This window comes from Capra hircus, chromosome 10, assembly GCF_001704415.2.
Source record: "Capra hircus breed San Clemente chromosome 10, ASM170441v1, whole genome shotgun sequence".
Classification (NCBI taxonomy): domain Eukaryota; kingdom Metazoa; phylum Chordata; class Mammalia; order Artiodactyla; family Bovidae; genus Capra; species Capra hircus.
In genome coordinates, this window is record NC_030817.1 from 70,550,555 (window position 1) to 70,568,882 (window position 18,328).

The window sequence follows — 18,328 nt, forward strand, 5'->3', positions numbered from 1 at the left end:
TCACTTGGCACTACTCTTTTGAAAATTCTTTATGCGTGGTGAGTATCTGTTGTTGGTGCCTTCATATTGCTGCTTAGTATTCCATTGCATGGATGGACCACTGTGTACACAGTCCATCCATGCAATGGGATATTAATCAGCAATAAAAAGGAACATTTGGTCTGTTGCTAGCTTTTGGCAATTATAAATAACATTACTATAACTGTTTGTGGAGAGGTTTTTATGAAAACTCTTCATTTCTCTTGAGTAAATTGCTGGGTTATTTGCTACTTATTTAATGTTTTAAGAAACTGCCAAATTGTTCAATCAACTAGCTATACCATTTTGCATAATAGAGTTTCAGTTGCTCCACATCTTCCCTTAACATTTGGTAATGTCAATTTTTTAATGTGAGCTATTGTCATAGTTGTATAGTGGTATCTTATTGTGATGTCGTTTGTATTTTACTAATGATTAATGACGTGGAATATCTTTTCATGTGTTCACACGGCATATTTCTTCACTGGTTAAATGACTGTTCAAATCTTTTCCAATTATTTTTTGAGTTGATTTTTACTATTATTTAGTTTTCAGTTTTAGAAATATTCTAAATACAAGTTTTTATTATATGTTATTGCTGTTGTTCAGTCTCTAAGTCCTGTTTAACTTTGCAATCCCATGGACTGTAGCACACCAGGCTTCCCTGTCCTTCACTATCTCCTAGAGTTTGTTCAGATTCATACCCATTGAGTCAGTGATGCTATCTAACCGTCTCACCCTCTGATGCCCTTTTCTCCTTTTGCCTTCCATTGGTCCCAGCATCAGAGTCTTTTTCCAATGAGTCAGCTCTTCACATCACGTGGCCAAAGTATTGGAGCTTCAGCTTCAGCACCAGTCTTTCCAATGATCTGACTTCAATGAGTTGCAAACCTAGATCAATTTTAGGTGATAATCAGATCAAGCCATTTCAGGACAGTTTGTATCAGTCTTCATGTTTTCAATAAGATGTGCTGTCAGATTGAGGGCAATGCAAATTCATCTGAAATTTTCAAATTCAGTTAATTAAGGTGTCTAGATTATCTTTAGACCACACAACCTGTGTTTGCTAAAATGAGCCCGTTGCTCAGTCGTGTCTGACATTTTGTGACCCCATGGACTGCAGCCCATCAGGCTCCTATGCCCATGGGATTATCCAGGTAAGAATACTGGAGTGGGTTGCCATTTCCTACTCCAGGGGATCTTCCCAACCTAGGGAATGAACCCTGGTCTCCTGCACTGCAGGTGGATTCTAAGTAAACAAAAAACTTCTACAAGAAACAGCTCAACTGGTTAAGTCCTCTGTTTACGGACACAGGAGCACTTCTTTACCTAGCAGGGGTGTTGTGAAGCACAGTTAACTATTTGCAAAATGATCCCAAGCTCCCAGATAAAAGGAAACACACTTCCCATGCCCAGTGCTACTGTTACAGTGTCCTCTGCTGCCAAGGAGAATCTGATGCAGAACCTGCCTCAAGCATCTAAGACTGGCATGTGATCGCAGAGGGAAGCCTCCATGCTTGTTCATTTGTTGGAAAACTGTTCAGCTTGCCTGTGATATAATGAGGTCAAAGTGTAAGGATGGGTGCACTGGCCAAAGTCAGGTCTTTTACAAAACTGCACCCCACAGTGTCAGGAGCATCAATCAGAGAAAGAATCCAGGAACTAGTATTCATTTCCCCAAATTCCTTTTTGCTTTGCTGTTTTCAGTTTTTCAAAGATCACATTCAAATAGCATTTTATGCTCTCTTTCACTGAATTAACAATAGCCCGGAGAAGGTATTTCAATCCCAAAAGAAACCTTTTCTATTATGACAAACCTTGGGGGCTCATCTGGAGCACTGCTGATAGGGGCCTTCAATCAGACCTGGAAGCCCTAGCTAGTTCCTGTGCTGTGTTGTCTCTAAAGTTGTATTTATGGCCAAGGCTACGGTCACTATCAAAAGAAACATGGGCTCAGAGTTCCTCTAGAGAAGGGGAATGTTAAGTGAGACATGTGTCTGCGAAAACAATCAACTAAGCATATCCCCACTGCCTCTCCTTTAACTTTAGGAAAAATAGCTTTTTAAAAATGAGTTTTAGAAAAACAATAATAAACCAAGCTATTTACCTTATACTGACGTTGATGTTAACAGAAAACGCACAGTTTTTTAATGGTGCATTTCATTTATTAGATGGATCCTTCTATGGTAGTGATATTATTAATAACTATATAATGTACAATAAAACTATGAGATATGATACTAGTTTTGTTAGAGCACTGAGGTATGATGTATTACATAATAATCTTATTTAATCCTTACAATAGTCTTATGTGATAGTTATGTCAATTTTACAACTGAAGAAATTGAAGCCTTTAGGCTCATTATTTAACTGGGGGAGCAGGGATTCCAGCCTGTCACCAAATTGAGTGGAAGTCACCAGGTTCTACTGGGTACAGTTATAGAATATGATATACTAATCATTACTGGTGATGATCAGAAAAATTCATGAATTACTAGCGGTTTAAACATTATCCTTACAGGAACAGAAGATAGTAAACGTAACATCTGTGGATTTTTTTAATGGAAGGAGAAATCAAATGAATATGTAAATCAGCCAGGGGGGAAAATAACCTACAACCGTTTCCAAAATCATTTTTAGCAGCAAATCTTTAAGCTACATGGCAATGTATAGAAACTGAATGCTGTGCTTTCACTGCCAGGACAAGGGTCTAACCACTGGTTGGGGAACTAAGATCCCCCAAGCTACACAGCCAAAAAAACCAAAAAACTGCCACGAAATGATAAGGATTTTAGGTTACTTAAGTGCAAATAAAATGAGAGGTATTTCTGTCAAAGCAACAGCTGATTTCTACTATAGAGATCAGACAATCAGTAACAGAGCAAAAACAGTAAGGTTCAGAATGTTCATTCAAAAATATACAATGATCTTTTATTTTGTAAACAGTAAATGTAACTTAGGTATTGGAAGCTCTTTCTGGAATAAATGACTAACATCATGGTGACAATGATGGTGGACAGGATAGGAAGGACGGATTCTAGTCCTGCCTCCAATTAGCTAGCTCTGTCACCTTGGATGAGTCATGTGACCTCTCCCGACTCCAGTTTTCTCACTTGTACAATGAGGTCTCTGGTCTCTTCCAGTTCTAAAATTCTCTGAGTCTATGAGTCAACCTCATTTCTTCTTTGCTTAATGGCTCAATTTTCCTTTCCGCACACCTCTTAGGGAACCGATTGAAAATGCAATTCAATTCTCACATGCGCTTCTTTGCTCACTCCACGCCTCCAAGCTGCTGCTGCTGTTTTTAACCCCTTTGTCATTGGGAAACACTTTCAAGGATAGTGGGGAAACAAGTAAGATGAAAATAATTTACCAAAAGACTGAGTTTTACATTGACATGCAATGCACTTATGTCCACTTTGCCATCTTTCTTGCTGTTCTGCTTTTTGATTACCCTCTGTTAGGCTGAATTGCTTTTCTTTCTTTCTTTTTTTTCATTTACCACAAAATGCTTTTTAAAAAATTGTAACTTGGAAAACCAAGATGGATTCTTCTATTCAAATTAGCAAGCAACAAAATATTTTTAGCTTTTTACCTACTAATTTTCTGTGTGCCATGATTGTGATTATTTTAGCTGACAGAATTAATGAGCTGATTCAATTAAAAGGTTTTAGGAACATTATTTATGGCTTAATGGTAAGTATATTAACAAAAACTGCATTACCATGTAAAGCATACCCATCTCTTTCACCTTTGAAAATATTTCAACACTTCTCTCTGGAAGCATATTTTAAAACAAATATAACAAATATATAATGACTACTTTCTAAAAATGTACTGCACTAAGTAGGAAACTGAAATCCAGAAGATATTAAGACCATGAAAGAGAAGGAAGGCCTGTTCTGCAGCTGACCTTGAAACCCCAGCTTGCATTTACTGGGAAAACAAACAATAAAAATAAAAATCTAAGGAGTATGTGAGACCATATAATAGAAGACAATCCTCAAATCTCAAGATCCTTATGGACAGCCCAAACTGTAGAGACCCAATGTTTCTCTTCAATAATGTCATGTAACTTGTAGGTGTTTACTTTACTGAGAGCAATAATTATCTGTGGCCTTCTAAAGTGTTTATCTTGAGTTTTTAAATCATATTCCTATTGAAATATTTTGCTTATATGAATTGCTAAACAGATCTCAGCCATGGACAGATGTTACTAATATTTCACTTGATGTTATAGAGCCAATGAAAAATGTTACTGTTTATTACTCAGGCCCATGAACAAGATTATGAGTTCTGTTCCAAATGCTTAGAATTTCTTTATATTTGCACTAAACATGAACAGTCTAGGGCGGGAATAGAAAATATGTGGCAGTTATGTGATCACTACCCACTCCAAAGACTAGTGCCCAGAACTCATCACAGTCTTATTTCCCATTGAGCTGGACTCAGCCTCAGAACCCTTCTCAGTAGTGAATGCAGCTACCACAGCATTTAGAAAATTATTTGCTGCCCAAAGTCTAGAAGTAAAATATCTTACTAAAAGCCCCACAGGTTTGCCTCTTTCCTTTTTATACTATAATTGTCTTTTCTGAAATTTTCAAATCTTTTGCTTTCATTTTGCCAAGTAATGATTTGCGCACTGTGGCTGAGCCACCCGGGAAGCCCAAGTAATGATTTATTTTCCCCCAAGTGAGCATTTACTGCATATTTCTGAATTCCCCACAACACCTGAGACAGTTCTAAACACACACTTGTTGTTGTTGCTGTTTAGTCACTAAGTCTGACTCTTGCGACCCCATGGACTATAGCCTGCCAAACATACATCAGGGCCCCCATAAATACTCATGTCTTCAAGACCCTAAATGCTAAAAATATAAGATGGAAACATCCCACAGAGCCAAAGAGGATCCAGTCTCAGTGATATCTGTCCTGAGTCTCAGTTCTCTCCGGAGACACTCATGCAAGGAATCACATACCAAAATGGCCCCAGTGATTTAAGTCCTGGGAACCAGCAGAGCACAGAAGAAATGTGAGGATTCCAGCTCCTTCTGTGTCATAAGTCTCCAAAATATGCGGAAACATGCCAAATGTCTCTGGCTTTCAGATGATAACATACTCTGAATTAATGACTAATAGGGAAACACCCCCTGAGCAGTTCACGGACAGTGTCTCTCCCAAGTCAGATCCTGTTGGCCAATGACCAGAGAACCTGTCTCTCCTAAGCCAGCGGACACTTCTATGGCCAGGAACCACTTTGTCACCGGCTCAGCAGTATAAAAGCGAGCAATGGAAAGCACCATTTTTTGCAGTTAATCTAATAATTCCACCAAATATCCCCAAATCTGTGTACAAAACATAGTTGCCTTGACTTGATTTTAGGGGAAACTTCCTTAAATAGAAATGTAAAGATAAAGCTAAGCCTTAATACGCCTTTTTAAAAAAAAAAAGAAACAAAAATTTTAAATGTTTGAGTTAATTTAACAATATATTGGATAAACAATACTGTACAAAGGCTAATTTTAAGGCAAACGCAATGAAAGCACAGGAATTCCTCTTACAACTAAGTGTATCTGTGGCTGCTAAGTTGCTTCAGTCATATCCAATTCTTTGTGACCCTATGGATTGTAGCCCACCAGGCTCCTCTGTCCATGGATTCTCCAGGCAAGGATACTGGAGTGGGTAGCCATTTCCTTCTCGAGGGGATCTTCCCAACCCAGGGATCAAACTGTGTCTCCTCCATTGGCAGAGGATTCTTTACCCTCTGAGCCACCAGGGAAGCCTTTACAACTAAGTATGCATCCTCAAAGACTCTGGTGAATGAAACTGCCATATTTCAGATTTTGAGGGTTTCTAAAGTAATTAATTCTCACCAAAGTAATTAATTTACGTCAAAATATATGATGTGTTTCTCTGATTCCAATAAATACACCTAGTTTTCAGCTGAAGAAAATGAAAAAGTTAAAATAAAAAGGCTCCAATTATTCCTTTAATGCAAGTGAGTAAGAGCATATTGAATCTAAGTTTAACAGTCATTCATTTGTGCATTCAGCATTTATTGAACACCTGCTCTGTGCCAGGAGCTCTGTTAGCTACCGGGTCATAGAGTGGTGAACAAGATAAATACAGTTCCTACTCTATGGAGCTTACAGTCGAGTCAGAAAATCTCACCAATGAACAACTTGAGAGAGAAGTACATCAACAATTGAGATAAACGTGGCACAATCAAATAAAAGGTACTTACAACTTTTGGTTTGCTTACAAAACTATGGTTTTCTGCAGAGGTCATTAGGATTATATACATTTTGATTTTTCCCTATAAAAGAAATTTCAGTTAAAAAACAGTCCACTTTCTATACACTCAATTATAATTTCTGACTGTATCTGTGTTGAATATTAAAAATGACACTTTTTTTTTTTTAAAGAAAAAAGTGCTAGCTATTCTAGAAATACCTTTAACAGGCTGTTTTCAGGGGAATTCATGACTGCTTTAGGTTAATGGTCGGTGGCTTCATGTTCAGGCCTCAATTAAACTCTGAACTTCCATTGTTATTACTTAATTGACTTGGTTATATTTCATGTCAGCATTTCAAAATGACCTTCCTTTTAAAAAATAAAAATTACCTGACAGGGAAGCATTGTGGCAGCCATCCCACACTGTCTTTATGTACGGTTGGGCCTAGCATTTACTCAATTTATCTACCACTAGGGTACTTCTCATCATCCTTGCTTATGACATGAGACAGCTCCAAGTAAATGCAAGTGGTGAGGGAAAAGAGATGAAACACGAAATCTATCTGCTACCATGACTATTATTAAGATGCCAACTAAATCCACTGATATCCACTTTAATTCTAATCAGGGAGTTAGCCTTAAACACCTTGCATATCATGATTAAATGCTGTCAAGTTATGCTTCTTTGAAAGCAGGATTATGTGCACCTTTTCCTTCCATTACAAGTGCCTCCAAAGGTTTAGTTGTGCCAGTTAACTAGATGGAAACGTAAATCCCCTTTACTTGTACATGAGACAACAATAAGAACAAGTTGGATTGCTTTAACTAATGAGTGGGATTTTATATAAAGTAGGTATGACGCCAAGATGGAACTCTGCTAGACTGGCTGAAGCAAATTAAAGCATCAAATGAGTCTTTCCCCTCCCCCTGCATTGTGGAAAAGTTTTAAAAGTCTTTTTGAAGTACTTTGATCAAGCTTTGAAATCATTTTAGTGGATGACTATTGTATGAAAACCGTAATTTATAGTTCTTGACCTAAGCAGCTCTTTGTCTCACAGCCATGTTCAAAACAATAGCAGGAAAGTGAAAAACACAAGGGGAACGCAAGCTGTTCTGGTTATTATTTAATTCATAATTCCATCTTCCTTAATCTTTGCAATCCAGGCATGTTCTTAATAAAACATCTTCAGACCATTTTTACTATATATAGGAAGGTTAGTTTGGCATAATACAATTAGAGGGTCTGAACTCTGTCACTGGGACCTTTCCTTAACCTGAGGGTGACCTACCAGGCAGGTCCAGAGAGGATCTCGCTATAAATGGTGACAGTGCAGGCAAACTCCTATTGTTTGCCTTTTAATTTCCTCTCTAGTTAAGCCGGCTTTGTTCCTTGACCTTAATTGAGAAGGTGCCAGCTGGGAGATTTTCACCTCCCATCCTATTCACAAAATAGTTATAGTTAGGAGGCAATTTGCTCCCAGCAGATCACACAGAAAATGGCACGCTTCCTCCAAGATGAACGAGCTAGGCCGTGATTCTCTAATTGAATCACAGAGACATTTTACTATTTTAATTAGTAATTTTAATCAGCTAAACATCACCATTCAGCCTGAAAATATCAGTAAACCTCACATGTTCTTTGGACTCTTTTTGCCAAAATAGTTACGGACAGACTAACCCTCAGGCTCTCTTGGACCCTGTAAATATCTTAGTTCAGGTTTTACGATCTTCAGGTGCCACAGATGCCTGTGAACGCTGGGTACACAGAGGAGCCTTAGGTGTGCTTTTCCCCAGAGGGTTTAGGCCCATTGTTCTTCCCCAACCTGGACTCTGAAAATACATGGATCAGGATTCAGATGGGCTGCATTTCAGTCCTGGGATCAATTCCCAGAGGGACAAAGAACCAATGGATAGTGTTGTTGATGCTCAGTCGCTCAGTCATGTCTGACTTTTGCGACCCCATGAATCGCAGCACGCCAGCCTTCCCTGTCCTTCATTATCTCCCAGAGTTTGCTCAAACTAACGCCTATTGAGTCACTGATGCCATCCAGCCTCTCATCTTCTGTTGTCCCCTTCTCTCCTGCCCTCAATCTTTCTAGCATCAGAGTCTTCTTCTATGAGTTGTAGTGAGTAAGTGCCGAATGTGTGTCCACATGGGAAGAAACTGCAAAGGCTGGAGAAGGGGAGATGACAGGGAAGAGGAAGGAAATGGAGGCCAGCACGTGAAAGATTTAATTCAACTGAAACTGCAGGTCTGTAAAGGGGGTGTGTGTGTGTTGCGGGGGGCCACTGGTGAGAAAGAGCAGACATCTCGGCTATCTTGGTTCCAGAGAGGAAAGGAAACACTGGGTGTAGCTCCTCAGGGAGGGGCGAGTGAATTAACTGTTCACTTGGGCGCTGTGCGTTAATTAGTGAAGTCCAGCGGGGCCCATTTAGTGGATGACCTCATCCAGGGCGCTAAGCAATCCCCTGGTGGCTTTAATGAGTGAGTGCACCCCCTCAAAGACTTGACAACTTATCTTTTTCCAGAGTGGAATTAAGCCTTGCCAATAATGAGCAGCTACACACCTATGCTTAAAGGAAAATGATGTCCCCTGGAGAGCCAGTTTTCTACTCTGCACCCGAGCCTCTCTTTTATATATGATTTAGGAGTGTTTAGAAGAGTTAACAGACACTTTGCCCAAAGCAAATTAAAAAAAAAAAAAAGAAGGCTCATTGTTTTTTGTTTGTTTGGGGTAGAAACGGGGTGGGACCAAGTCTGTGAAGTAGCCTGAAGTATCCGCGCTGGATCAGCTTTGCTCTGAACTCATCCCTCTGAGAGCTTCTAACGAACAGTGTCTCTTGTTTGTTTGTGAGAGCAGACGCTTGGCAGGTCTACATATGCCAGAGAGAACATCATTGAGTTTTATGTTTGTACACACACTCCTGCTTTCTGACTTGGCTTAATTCATCAGCACGGTTTGCAGAGATCTCCATAGAGTAGGATTTGACTTTAACGTTAATGTTCTAATGACGAGAAGGAAAAAAAAAAAAAGTCACCATATGTCTACTCTTTAGGGGTGATGTTTACACTGTCTAAATTAAAAAAAAAATACAAGTAAACAAACAACACACATAGAAATATTAATAGCACAGATAAGTATTTCTTACATAAAAGGACAAGGAGGATTTCGGCTTCTAATCTAGGAACATCAGTCCCCCCAACACCACTCCTCCAACGTCTACTGAAAAGTAATACACATTATAATCACATTAGTTTTTATGTTGTATAAAGCTTAGTTTTAAACAACTCTGTAACTTTATCACGGTATGTACAGCCTACCGCTGGTTTCTTTCCCACTTTTCAGGGCCAGATTTAAAAATCTCATCCATAAAGAAAAGGTGGTGCCTTTGCCAGAGAATGCTGGTACCTTCTCCTAACATATTATGTCAGGGTGCCAGGTAGGAGCAAGCACCTCTTTCGTTTTTTAAATTTATTTGTGCCCCTTCATCATAAATTTGTTTAATGTAAAATAAACAAATCCTTGATGAGGGTTTAACAAGGTTTTCAACATCTGTGCAGATCCATGTAATTTACTCCTAAAGAAGAAAAGTCAGTTTAAAGCATGCCATGAAAACTGCTTTTAACAACAGTTTGGTCTAAGAGTGTGTGTGTGTGTATTAAGACAACAGCGGTTCCCAAGTGTGTGTATGTGTGTGTGTGTGTCTGTGTGTGGTGTGTATCAAGACAGCAGTGGTTCCCAAATGTGAGTGTGTGTGGTGTGTATTAACAATAGCACTGTTTCCCAATCATTCTGTTTTACTCACAAAACCTGTATGGTGAATTCTACACTGAAGCACAAGTTTGCCTGATAGTACCATACCGTTTCATCATCTCCCGCTTTCTTGTTTAACGCAACCTACCACAGAGATAAAATCCATGCCTGAACCCAACATGTTTGTGTTCTTCAAAAGCAAAGGCAATAGGCAGACGTCTACATACCCTCTTAGGTGCAAAATGAACAAAGTACACAGTACAGTTAAGTCTTTTGAAAGAACCAAGCAATGCATATAACTTGAGGGTATTTGTAAAAGTTACATTTTTACTAATATTTCCAAACTCACTCAATATTATAAAGAATATTATTTTTTGTCATCATGGGGGAAAATTTTATTAAATACATTTTTGGGTATGGATTAATTTTTTACCTTCCTAAAAGATAGGTTTATAATGAATTTATAATGATATTTTCCTTCAGACTGAAATTTGGTTTGTAGTATAAAAAGTGAATAAATGAAAGTGAACAAATACAAAACTTCTTTTATTTTGCTAACCTGAAAATCGCTCTAGGTTTATTTTTGGTACACTTAATTCATTCAAAGCCGAACTTCCCTAATGCCTAACTTATGGGAGATATAAAGCAGGGCAAAGAATGCACTTTTGAAAAATTTTACTCATAAAAATACCAACTACCATCCATACCTACAGACAACTAGTTGTGTTTAAAAATAAACTCTTTTCAAGGCTGGCCCCGAGCTTCAGTTATCTGCCCTCAGCCCCCAATCCAAAAGAGAAGCGTGGTTTCCAGACACAACATAACTGATGCTTTTAAATGAGATAAGTGGAAAATGTTTGGTGTTCAAACAAGTAATATAAAAAGAAGAAATTCTCATCAAGTATATTTTTTTCAGCTTGGCTTACTGCCATAGACGTCAGGAAACCATAAAGACTGGACAAAGCAAGCGCAGGCTCCCAGCAAGATCAGCCCTTGCAGGTGAGTGAGAAAATCTAGTTGTAGCCTTCACGACTTTGGCTTTGCTAGGACCGTGAGAGGTTATTCCACGACGGTAATGCAATCCTGGGTATCTGTAAATGTACATGAAGAGAAATGGGGAGGGAGATAGAATGAATTCAGGCTTAGCCAAAAAATAAATAAGAGGGCAATTTGGTAACTGGGCGGAGAATTGAAAAATCACACCTTTCAGTCTCCACATTTTTCCTTTTGTTCAGTATATAAGGAGAAACCATCCGGAAGGAAGAAAGATTATGACTATCTATAAACTAACTGTTTGACAGAGACAGAAATGCTGATAATGAGTGGGTTGTGTCTGTAGTTCTTGGCTGTTCCCATGAGCAAGGGATGAAGGAAAACAGAAACTCTTGATATGTTTGTCTAAAGAGGTAGTGGTGTGACCACGGGCAGCGAGAGTTCAGCTGAAGTTCAGGGCAGATGTTGCCAGGAGTTTACGCTGCAGGAAAGTAAAATTGCTTCCGGATTCACCTTCTCCTCCCAGATTCTCTTCCAGGATCGTCAGGGTCAAGCAACACTGTGGCACAAGGTGACGATGTCAGTGGGGAAGCAGGCGTGGAGCAGGATGCCCCTCTCCCGGTTACAGTCCAGCTCCTGGATAAACCCGTACCAGTAGATGACTAAGCCTGGCCCAAACCTGCAAAAACATGAGAAAATAACACACACAGGTAGTACTGACATAATTCCAGAAAAAGGTAATCACTGATGCATGGATAAGATGACTAGAAGACTTTACACAGTTTTTGTTTTGGTTGCTATGATTCTGACTGAAAGTAGCTGAACTTAGACCAAAACGTTTATTTAATGGAAATGTTACCACCTTGGATGGATTTGTTACCTTTTTTTCAAGGAACCTGAACTATTTCACTACCCTGATTTCCTCTCAGTCAGGTGTTATGCTGACTTAGCTGATGAAGGATAAAACAGAGTTGCAGTAGCACTGAGCTGGGGAGCACCAGGCGTGGGCTCTTAGTCTATTAACATTCGGGGGCACAGCTGAGCACAGCTTCCCCGGTGGCTCAGCTGGTAAAGAATCTGCCTGCAACGCGAGAGACCGGAGTTTGATCCGGGGGTCAGGAAGATGCCCTGGAAAAGGGAATGGCAACCACTCCAGTATTCTTGCCTGGAGGGTTGCCTCCATGTAGAGGCACCTGGTGGGTTACAGTCCATGGGGTCCCAAAGAGTTGGACATGACTGAGCGATTAACACTTTCACAGTAAGAGGCACCCTTTTAAAGGTTAAACTTACCTATTTTCAATTAAGTGAAAAAAAAAAAGTTTGAAAAGTAATATTAAAAAACGAAATGGCTCAAAGTCTTCTTCTTACAATATACCAGTAGGGCCAGAAGTTCCTTCTGCCCTATTCTTTCTAGTCTAAAAAAACAAAACAAAACAAAACCACACATACACACATATGATAACTGGGATCCTACAGAGAAATCTCTTGACCCTCCTCTCTCTGCACTACAACTTCTTTTAAGCTTGAACATGGCATGAAATTTGGCTGTAGGTTCTTATCACGAAAACAAGGAATAATGCCACGTAGAGTTGAGAAGTCTTGACAGATGCAGGCTTAAAACCTCAGTATTTCTAAATAATGCCTCCGAATTATCTCCAATTTAGTTAGCAGCACACTCAGGAAGTAGTCAGCAGGAAGTTGAGACCTCTAGGTTGGGTTCATAAAGATGTAATCATTATCAATCACCATGCACACAGAGATGTTTTGCACATCAGTTTCACGTTTTTCCTACCAAGAGTACTTAATTAAAGGGCAGCTCTACTTTTGGTGTCGTGTTGCAGGAATTTTACAGTGAAATCATAAATTATGAATGTTGGGTTAGTAAAAGGATGTCTAAAAACAGAACTGCTTTCTGTATTCTGACATTACAGCAGGCTGAATTGAGCTAGGCCAAAAGGCTTTTTCCTTCCATGATTTATTATATGCTGAAGTGTACTTGCCAAAACAAACAGTACAGGATGGGCTGTGAAATACTGTATGCACAGGAACAAGTTCAGTTGGATATCGTGGGATGGTTTATTTGGGGATTCACATCAGGAAGGTAGCCAAGCTGGATGCAAGATTAACTGAAACCTTTGCATCCTCGCTGTGCAGGGACAGAATCCTGAGATGGCGGCTCTCAACAACTGAACATGTTCGGGGGATGGGGGGGTCACAGGAGCCATCTAGAATGCAATGCCTTGGAGTACCAGGCCCTGCCAACATTTACCCTCAGGGCTGACTGCACATGCTTTTGTTTCTCAGTATCTCTGAAGAGTCTCCTTTGTGGTCAGAAGAATCAGGCACCTAAGGTGGCAGGTATGCACACCTCCCCCCTCTGCTGCCGCTCTTCCCCACTGTGCTTACTTGTCCATCAGGTGAAGCTCACACCTAAACAAGGTATTGCTTCCATTGGGGTTTCTTAGTAACTCTCAATCATAAACAACTGTCTGCAATGGATACCACTTGGTTTCTTGATTTCACAAAGAGCTCTGTGACTAGTATCAGATGATCTTGGGTTTGTCAAGACAAGTCTGGCAAAAGCAGGAAGATCTGTGATTCTGAGGGTCATGCCTGAGATGCCTTTAAACCTTCCCGTCAGTAAAGCAGCCCTGAGTCACAGTCTTGAGAAACCTAACTAATGTTAACCTCAACACGTTTCTCCTGTTTTATTACGCAGCCATTCTGGAAGCTGTGATGTTCTTTAGAAAGGTGCTCATATTTTTACAAAGGGAGAAAAAAAAAAAGGCAATCTACCCAGTCATGGAAAAGAACAAAAGAATATATAGAGGTCATAAACAACAAGCCCAGTGTTTTAAAGATTTAATAAAACAAAAACACATATCACCAGCACTGAGAGAGTGAGAGCAGTCTGCTCTTTACCTGAATCATAAGCCAAAGGACACGAGGCATGACGGCTCTTTACGAAAAGGGCAATTTCTAGGCATTAAAATCAGGCTGGGGAACACCTTGATGACCAAGAAAGTAGACTTGTGTTTCACTTGTGAGGCAACAGATGAAATCAGCAACCAGAAACTGTTTTGCAAGATTGTGCCTCTGGATTGCTTTCATGTCCCAGCTATTGTAAACACTGCTGCAATGAACACTGGGGTACACATGTCTCCTTCAGTTCTGGTTTCCTCAGGGTATATGCCCAGCAGTGGGACTGCTGGGTCATAGGGCAGTTCTAGTCCCAGTTTTTTAAGGAATCTCCATATTATTCTCCATAGTGGCTGTACCACTTTGCATTCCCACCAACAGTGTAAGAGGGTTCCCTTTTATCCACACTCTCTCCAGCATTTATTGTCTGTAGACGTTTTGATGATGGCCATTCTGAGTGGTATGAGATGATACCTCATTGTGGTTTTGATCTGCATTTCTCTGATAATGAGTGATGTTGAGCATCTTTTCATCAGCAGATGAATGGACAAGGAAGTTGTGGTACATATACACAGTGGAATATTACTCAGCTATAACAAGGAATGCACTTGAGTTAGTTCTAATGAGGTGGATGAACCTGGAGCCTACTATACAGAGTGAAATAAGCCAGAAAGAGAAAGACAAATACTGTATGTTAATGCATATATATAGAATTTAGAAATATGGTACCAATGATCCTGCATGCAGGGCAAAAAAGGAGACACAGACATAAAGAACAGACTTTTGGACGTAGTGGGAGAAGGTGAGGGTGGGATGATTTGAAAGAATAGTACCGAAAGATGTACATTACCATATGTAAAATAGAGGACCGGTGCAAGTTTGATGCACTGAAGCAGGGCACCCGAAGCCAGTGCTCTGGGACAGGGAGGGTGGGTCAGGTTGGGGGTGACACGTGTATACCTGTGGCTGATTCACGCTGATATACAGCAAAACCAATCACAATACTGTAAAGTAATTATCCTCCAATTAAGATAAATACATTAAACAAAAATAAATGTAAGATTGTGAATCCGAACGTTTCATGTAGTGGTTTGCTAGGAGGACTCTCTAAAGGTAGCAACACAGATATTTGAGCTATTTTTAGTATATATGGGAAATGACTCATAATAAGGCTCTACCACCCAAATCTTTGTTCCCTAGCTTCTGGGTGACATTATATTAACTTGGGTAATACCAGCTCTCTTGTGTAACTCAAAAGCTCTGACAGTATATCTTAATTAATCAAAAACAAGGAAATATAACTTCCCTTTGTAAATAGAGATTGGCAGATGAAGGCTTTCAAATTATGTAGTCTTTGAATGACAAAAATAATGGGGACTACAGATGGTGACAAGTTTGGAAATTTAATGAGAAAACAAGATCTGGCCTTGTTCCCAACACCTTGAGTGCATTTCTGATGTTTCTCCAATAGCTCAGGATCTAGAGATTATCAGATGCTGGCAAGATAACCTTTCAGCAACTTATCCATTTATGAAGAGGCTGACCATATTAAGCAACCTTGTATGATCAATTCCTTGATTACTGGAACTTACAGAAGGGAGCATGTGGGCTGACAATTTGAAAAACCAAGCAACCCATCTCTAGTGTTTCCACCTGAAAAGGTGTAAAACAGGGAGAGAGCCAAGACCTAGGAAATTTTTATGTCGGGCAAGTACATGCTTAGGTACCTAGAGATTTCACCTTTTTTGATGTCTACTGGATAAGAATAAGATCACTGGGAAGGCAAACACAACCTTTGTGACCAATAAAAATCAAAGAGACTATTAACAGAATTTAAAAGAAAATAGAGTCCCTGGATATGAGCAAATGTGCGAAGCAGAGGGTTGGTCTGCTATTAGGACTGCAGCCCTCCCTACCAGGCTTGAGATACTGGGTAATGGGATGTGTATGGATCTCTGAATTGACTGTGTAAACACATTTCAAGGTTGACTATAATTTGGAAGTTACTATTTCCATGGTCAAGTAATATGACCAAAGCCTCCAAATGATTTTAAAAACTACTGTGGAGCACAGCCTGGAATGTGAGTGACTCTTGAACAAGTAATTTTGCCTGCAAATAAAATACCACCAAATTAGCAAAAATAACAAATATCTCTTGAAAACATGGGAGGTGAAAGTCAAAAGCCATGACAGACCTTGAGGGTATGAAAAATAAAGCTCCTTATAAATAATGACAACCTTATAAATGTGTTTCTCTGGTTTCTTTCCATTTTAGAGTAGTTAGAGAAATTAAGTAGGAGACGAATGAAAACTGGGTACCCTTTTGTAGGTTTTGAGCATATGTATCTCCATATGCTTCACCATTTGTCTCTCTGCTCTCTTGTGACCCTTTTGAGGGCAAAGAGCATGTTTCACTTACATTTGTATCCTCTAGACCTAGCACAGTACCTGGTACATGACAGATACCCTTGGAAAAGATGGAGAACACAGTGTTAGTAATAATAGAATCAGACAGCTTTGCACTGGTTCCTGGATCAGTGGCCACCTAGACACAGGCAAGATGGAAGGGCTCAGCCATTGCCATGGTTTGGTAATTTTATTAGTGACCAGGAAGAGCACCCCAATGGCATACTTACAGATCACAGTGCTAGTCATAGTAACAGTTACAATGCTAATTATTAATAATTTCATAGCACTGACTATGTGACAGACACTGTTCTAGGCACTTTACATGTGTGGATCCATTTAATTCTCAGATCAGCTCCATGAGGGAGGAAGTTATTATCCACAGTTTACAAAAAAAGAAACTGAGGCACATAGAAATTTAAGTATCTTGCCAGAGGTCATGTAGCTAAAAAGTAAGAGGAATCTGCTTTGGAAGCCAGGACTGGCTGGACGGTCTGTGATTGTCTTGCTATGATGTAGTGATCAGTCTACTAAATATGGTAACACAGTATTAGACTTCAACCAGAAAAAGAGCAGAGATGCTCTATGCACTGGTCAGACCACACCTAGATTGCTGTGGAGGGTTCTGGTGTCATATTTTAAGGTGAATATCTCTAGTCTGGAACTGATCTGGAGGAGAACTCTAGGATGAGTGAGGAAGCATTAGAATAACAAAGCATATACGACGTGGAAATGGACACTTACAGTGGTAATATGCTCACTCACGACCTTTGGATTTTTACAGTGCTCCCGGGAGAAGGAACTGGATTCCTGGTGTAGCTCTTGAGCACAGATGTAGGACAATGTTTGAAAGTAACCAAGAATCAGATTTTGATTCAACATGGAGAACAATCACTGAGTCAGTTTGGAAGTAGATCTTTCCTCAGTCGAACCTCCAGAGGAGACCACAGGCCCTGGGGCAACGTCTCGAGTGCAGCCCATGAGAGCAGGCAAAGAGGATGACTCGGGAAAGCTAAGCCCATATTCCTGACCCACCGGAAAAGTCAGATAACAAATGTGCGTTATTTTAAGTCATTTCGTTTGGGGCAGTGTTTTGTATAGCAGTAGATAACTAATAGATATACCTGCACCATAGACTTGAGTACTCAAATACCATTCTTCAACATATGCAGTATGGAGAGTCCTGTTGTCTACAGGTTGTCTTTTGTTAGTTAAACTTGAACCTAGACTATACAGCAGAAGGAGTTACCGAATGAGATTATCAGTAAGTAGAAACTCTTTCGGAGAAGGCAATGGCACGCCACTCCAGTACTCTTGCCTGGAAAATCCCATGGACGGAGGAGCCTGGTAGGCTGCAGTCCATGGGGTCGCTAAGAGTTGAACACGACTGAGAGACTTCACTTTCACTTTTCACTTTCATGATTGGAGAAGGAAATGGCAGCCCACTCCAGTATTCTTGCCTGGAGAATCCCAGGGACAGAGGAGCCTGTTGGGCTGCCGTCTGTGGGGTCGCACAGAGTCGGACACGACTGACATGACTTAGCAGCAGCAGAAACTCTTTATCAGGGCAAATCTCAGATACAAAGCAACTCTGTCCTATTATGCTAACAGAGCTTTTTGGCTCCTGACTGACTATACCCCAATTCCCCTCCCTGCTGTGTATCTAGGATGCTGGGGTTTCCCAAAGAACTAGAGAAATCATATATAAAATGAAGAATTCTGCATGTTTCTCCCAGTTCTGCGGTTTTGGTGTTAAACTTGGCTATTGGGCTTCTGAAGCTGCAAAGAGAGGGTGGAGACAGGATGTGGGATGTTGGTTATAGGCACAACTCTTTGCCAGTTGAGGTGACTGTTGACAACTAAGGAACAGACATTTTAAAAAATCCAGTTGGGGTAATCCAAGCTTGTTGGGTGTTGGGGCAAATCGATCTTGTCAATCTCAACAGATGCTGAGGACAATCCAGGAAAAACAAATGCTGGTTACATTTTGTTCAGTTAAAAAA

The 18,328-nt window shown here is 40.0% G+C and overlaps 1 protein-coding gene across 3 annotated transcripts in view; it reads right to left on the minus strand.

The window, feature by feature from the left end:
* Positions 10,317 to 18,328, minus strand: part of C10H15orf41 (chromosome 10 C15orf41 homolog) — a 232,961-nt gene continuing 224,949 nt past the window's right edge. For 2 of the 3 annotated variants that reach the window (XM_013966954.2, XM_013966957.2), the window contains one exon: positions 10,317 to 11,679. In XM_013966954.2, coding sequence (XP_013822408.1) covers positions 11,550 to 11,679 — 130 coding nt within the window. In that variant the 3' untranslated portion in view covers positions 10,317 to 11,549. The remainder of the gene's footprint in view (positions 11,680 to 18,328) is intronic. The other variant, XM_005685467.3, reaches the window with a different exon arrangement.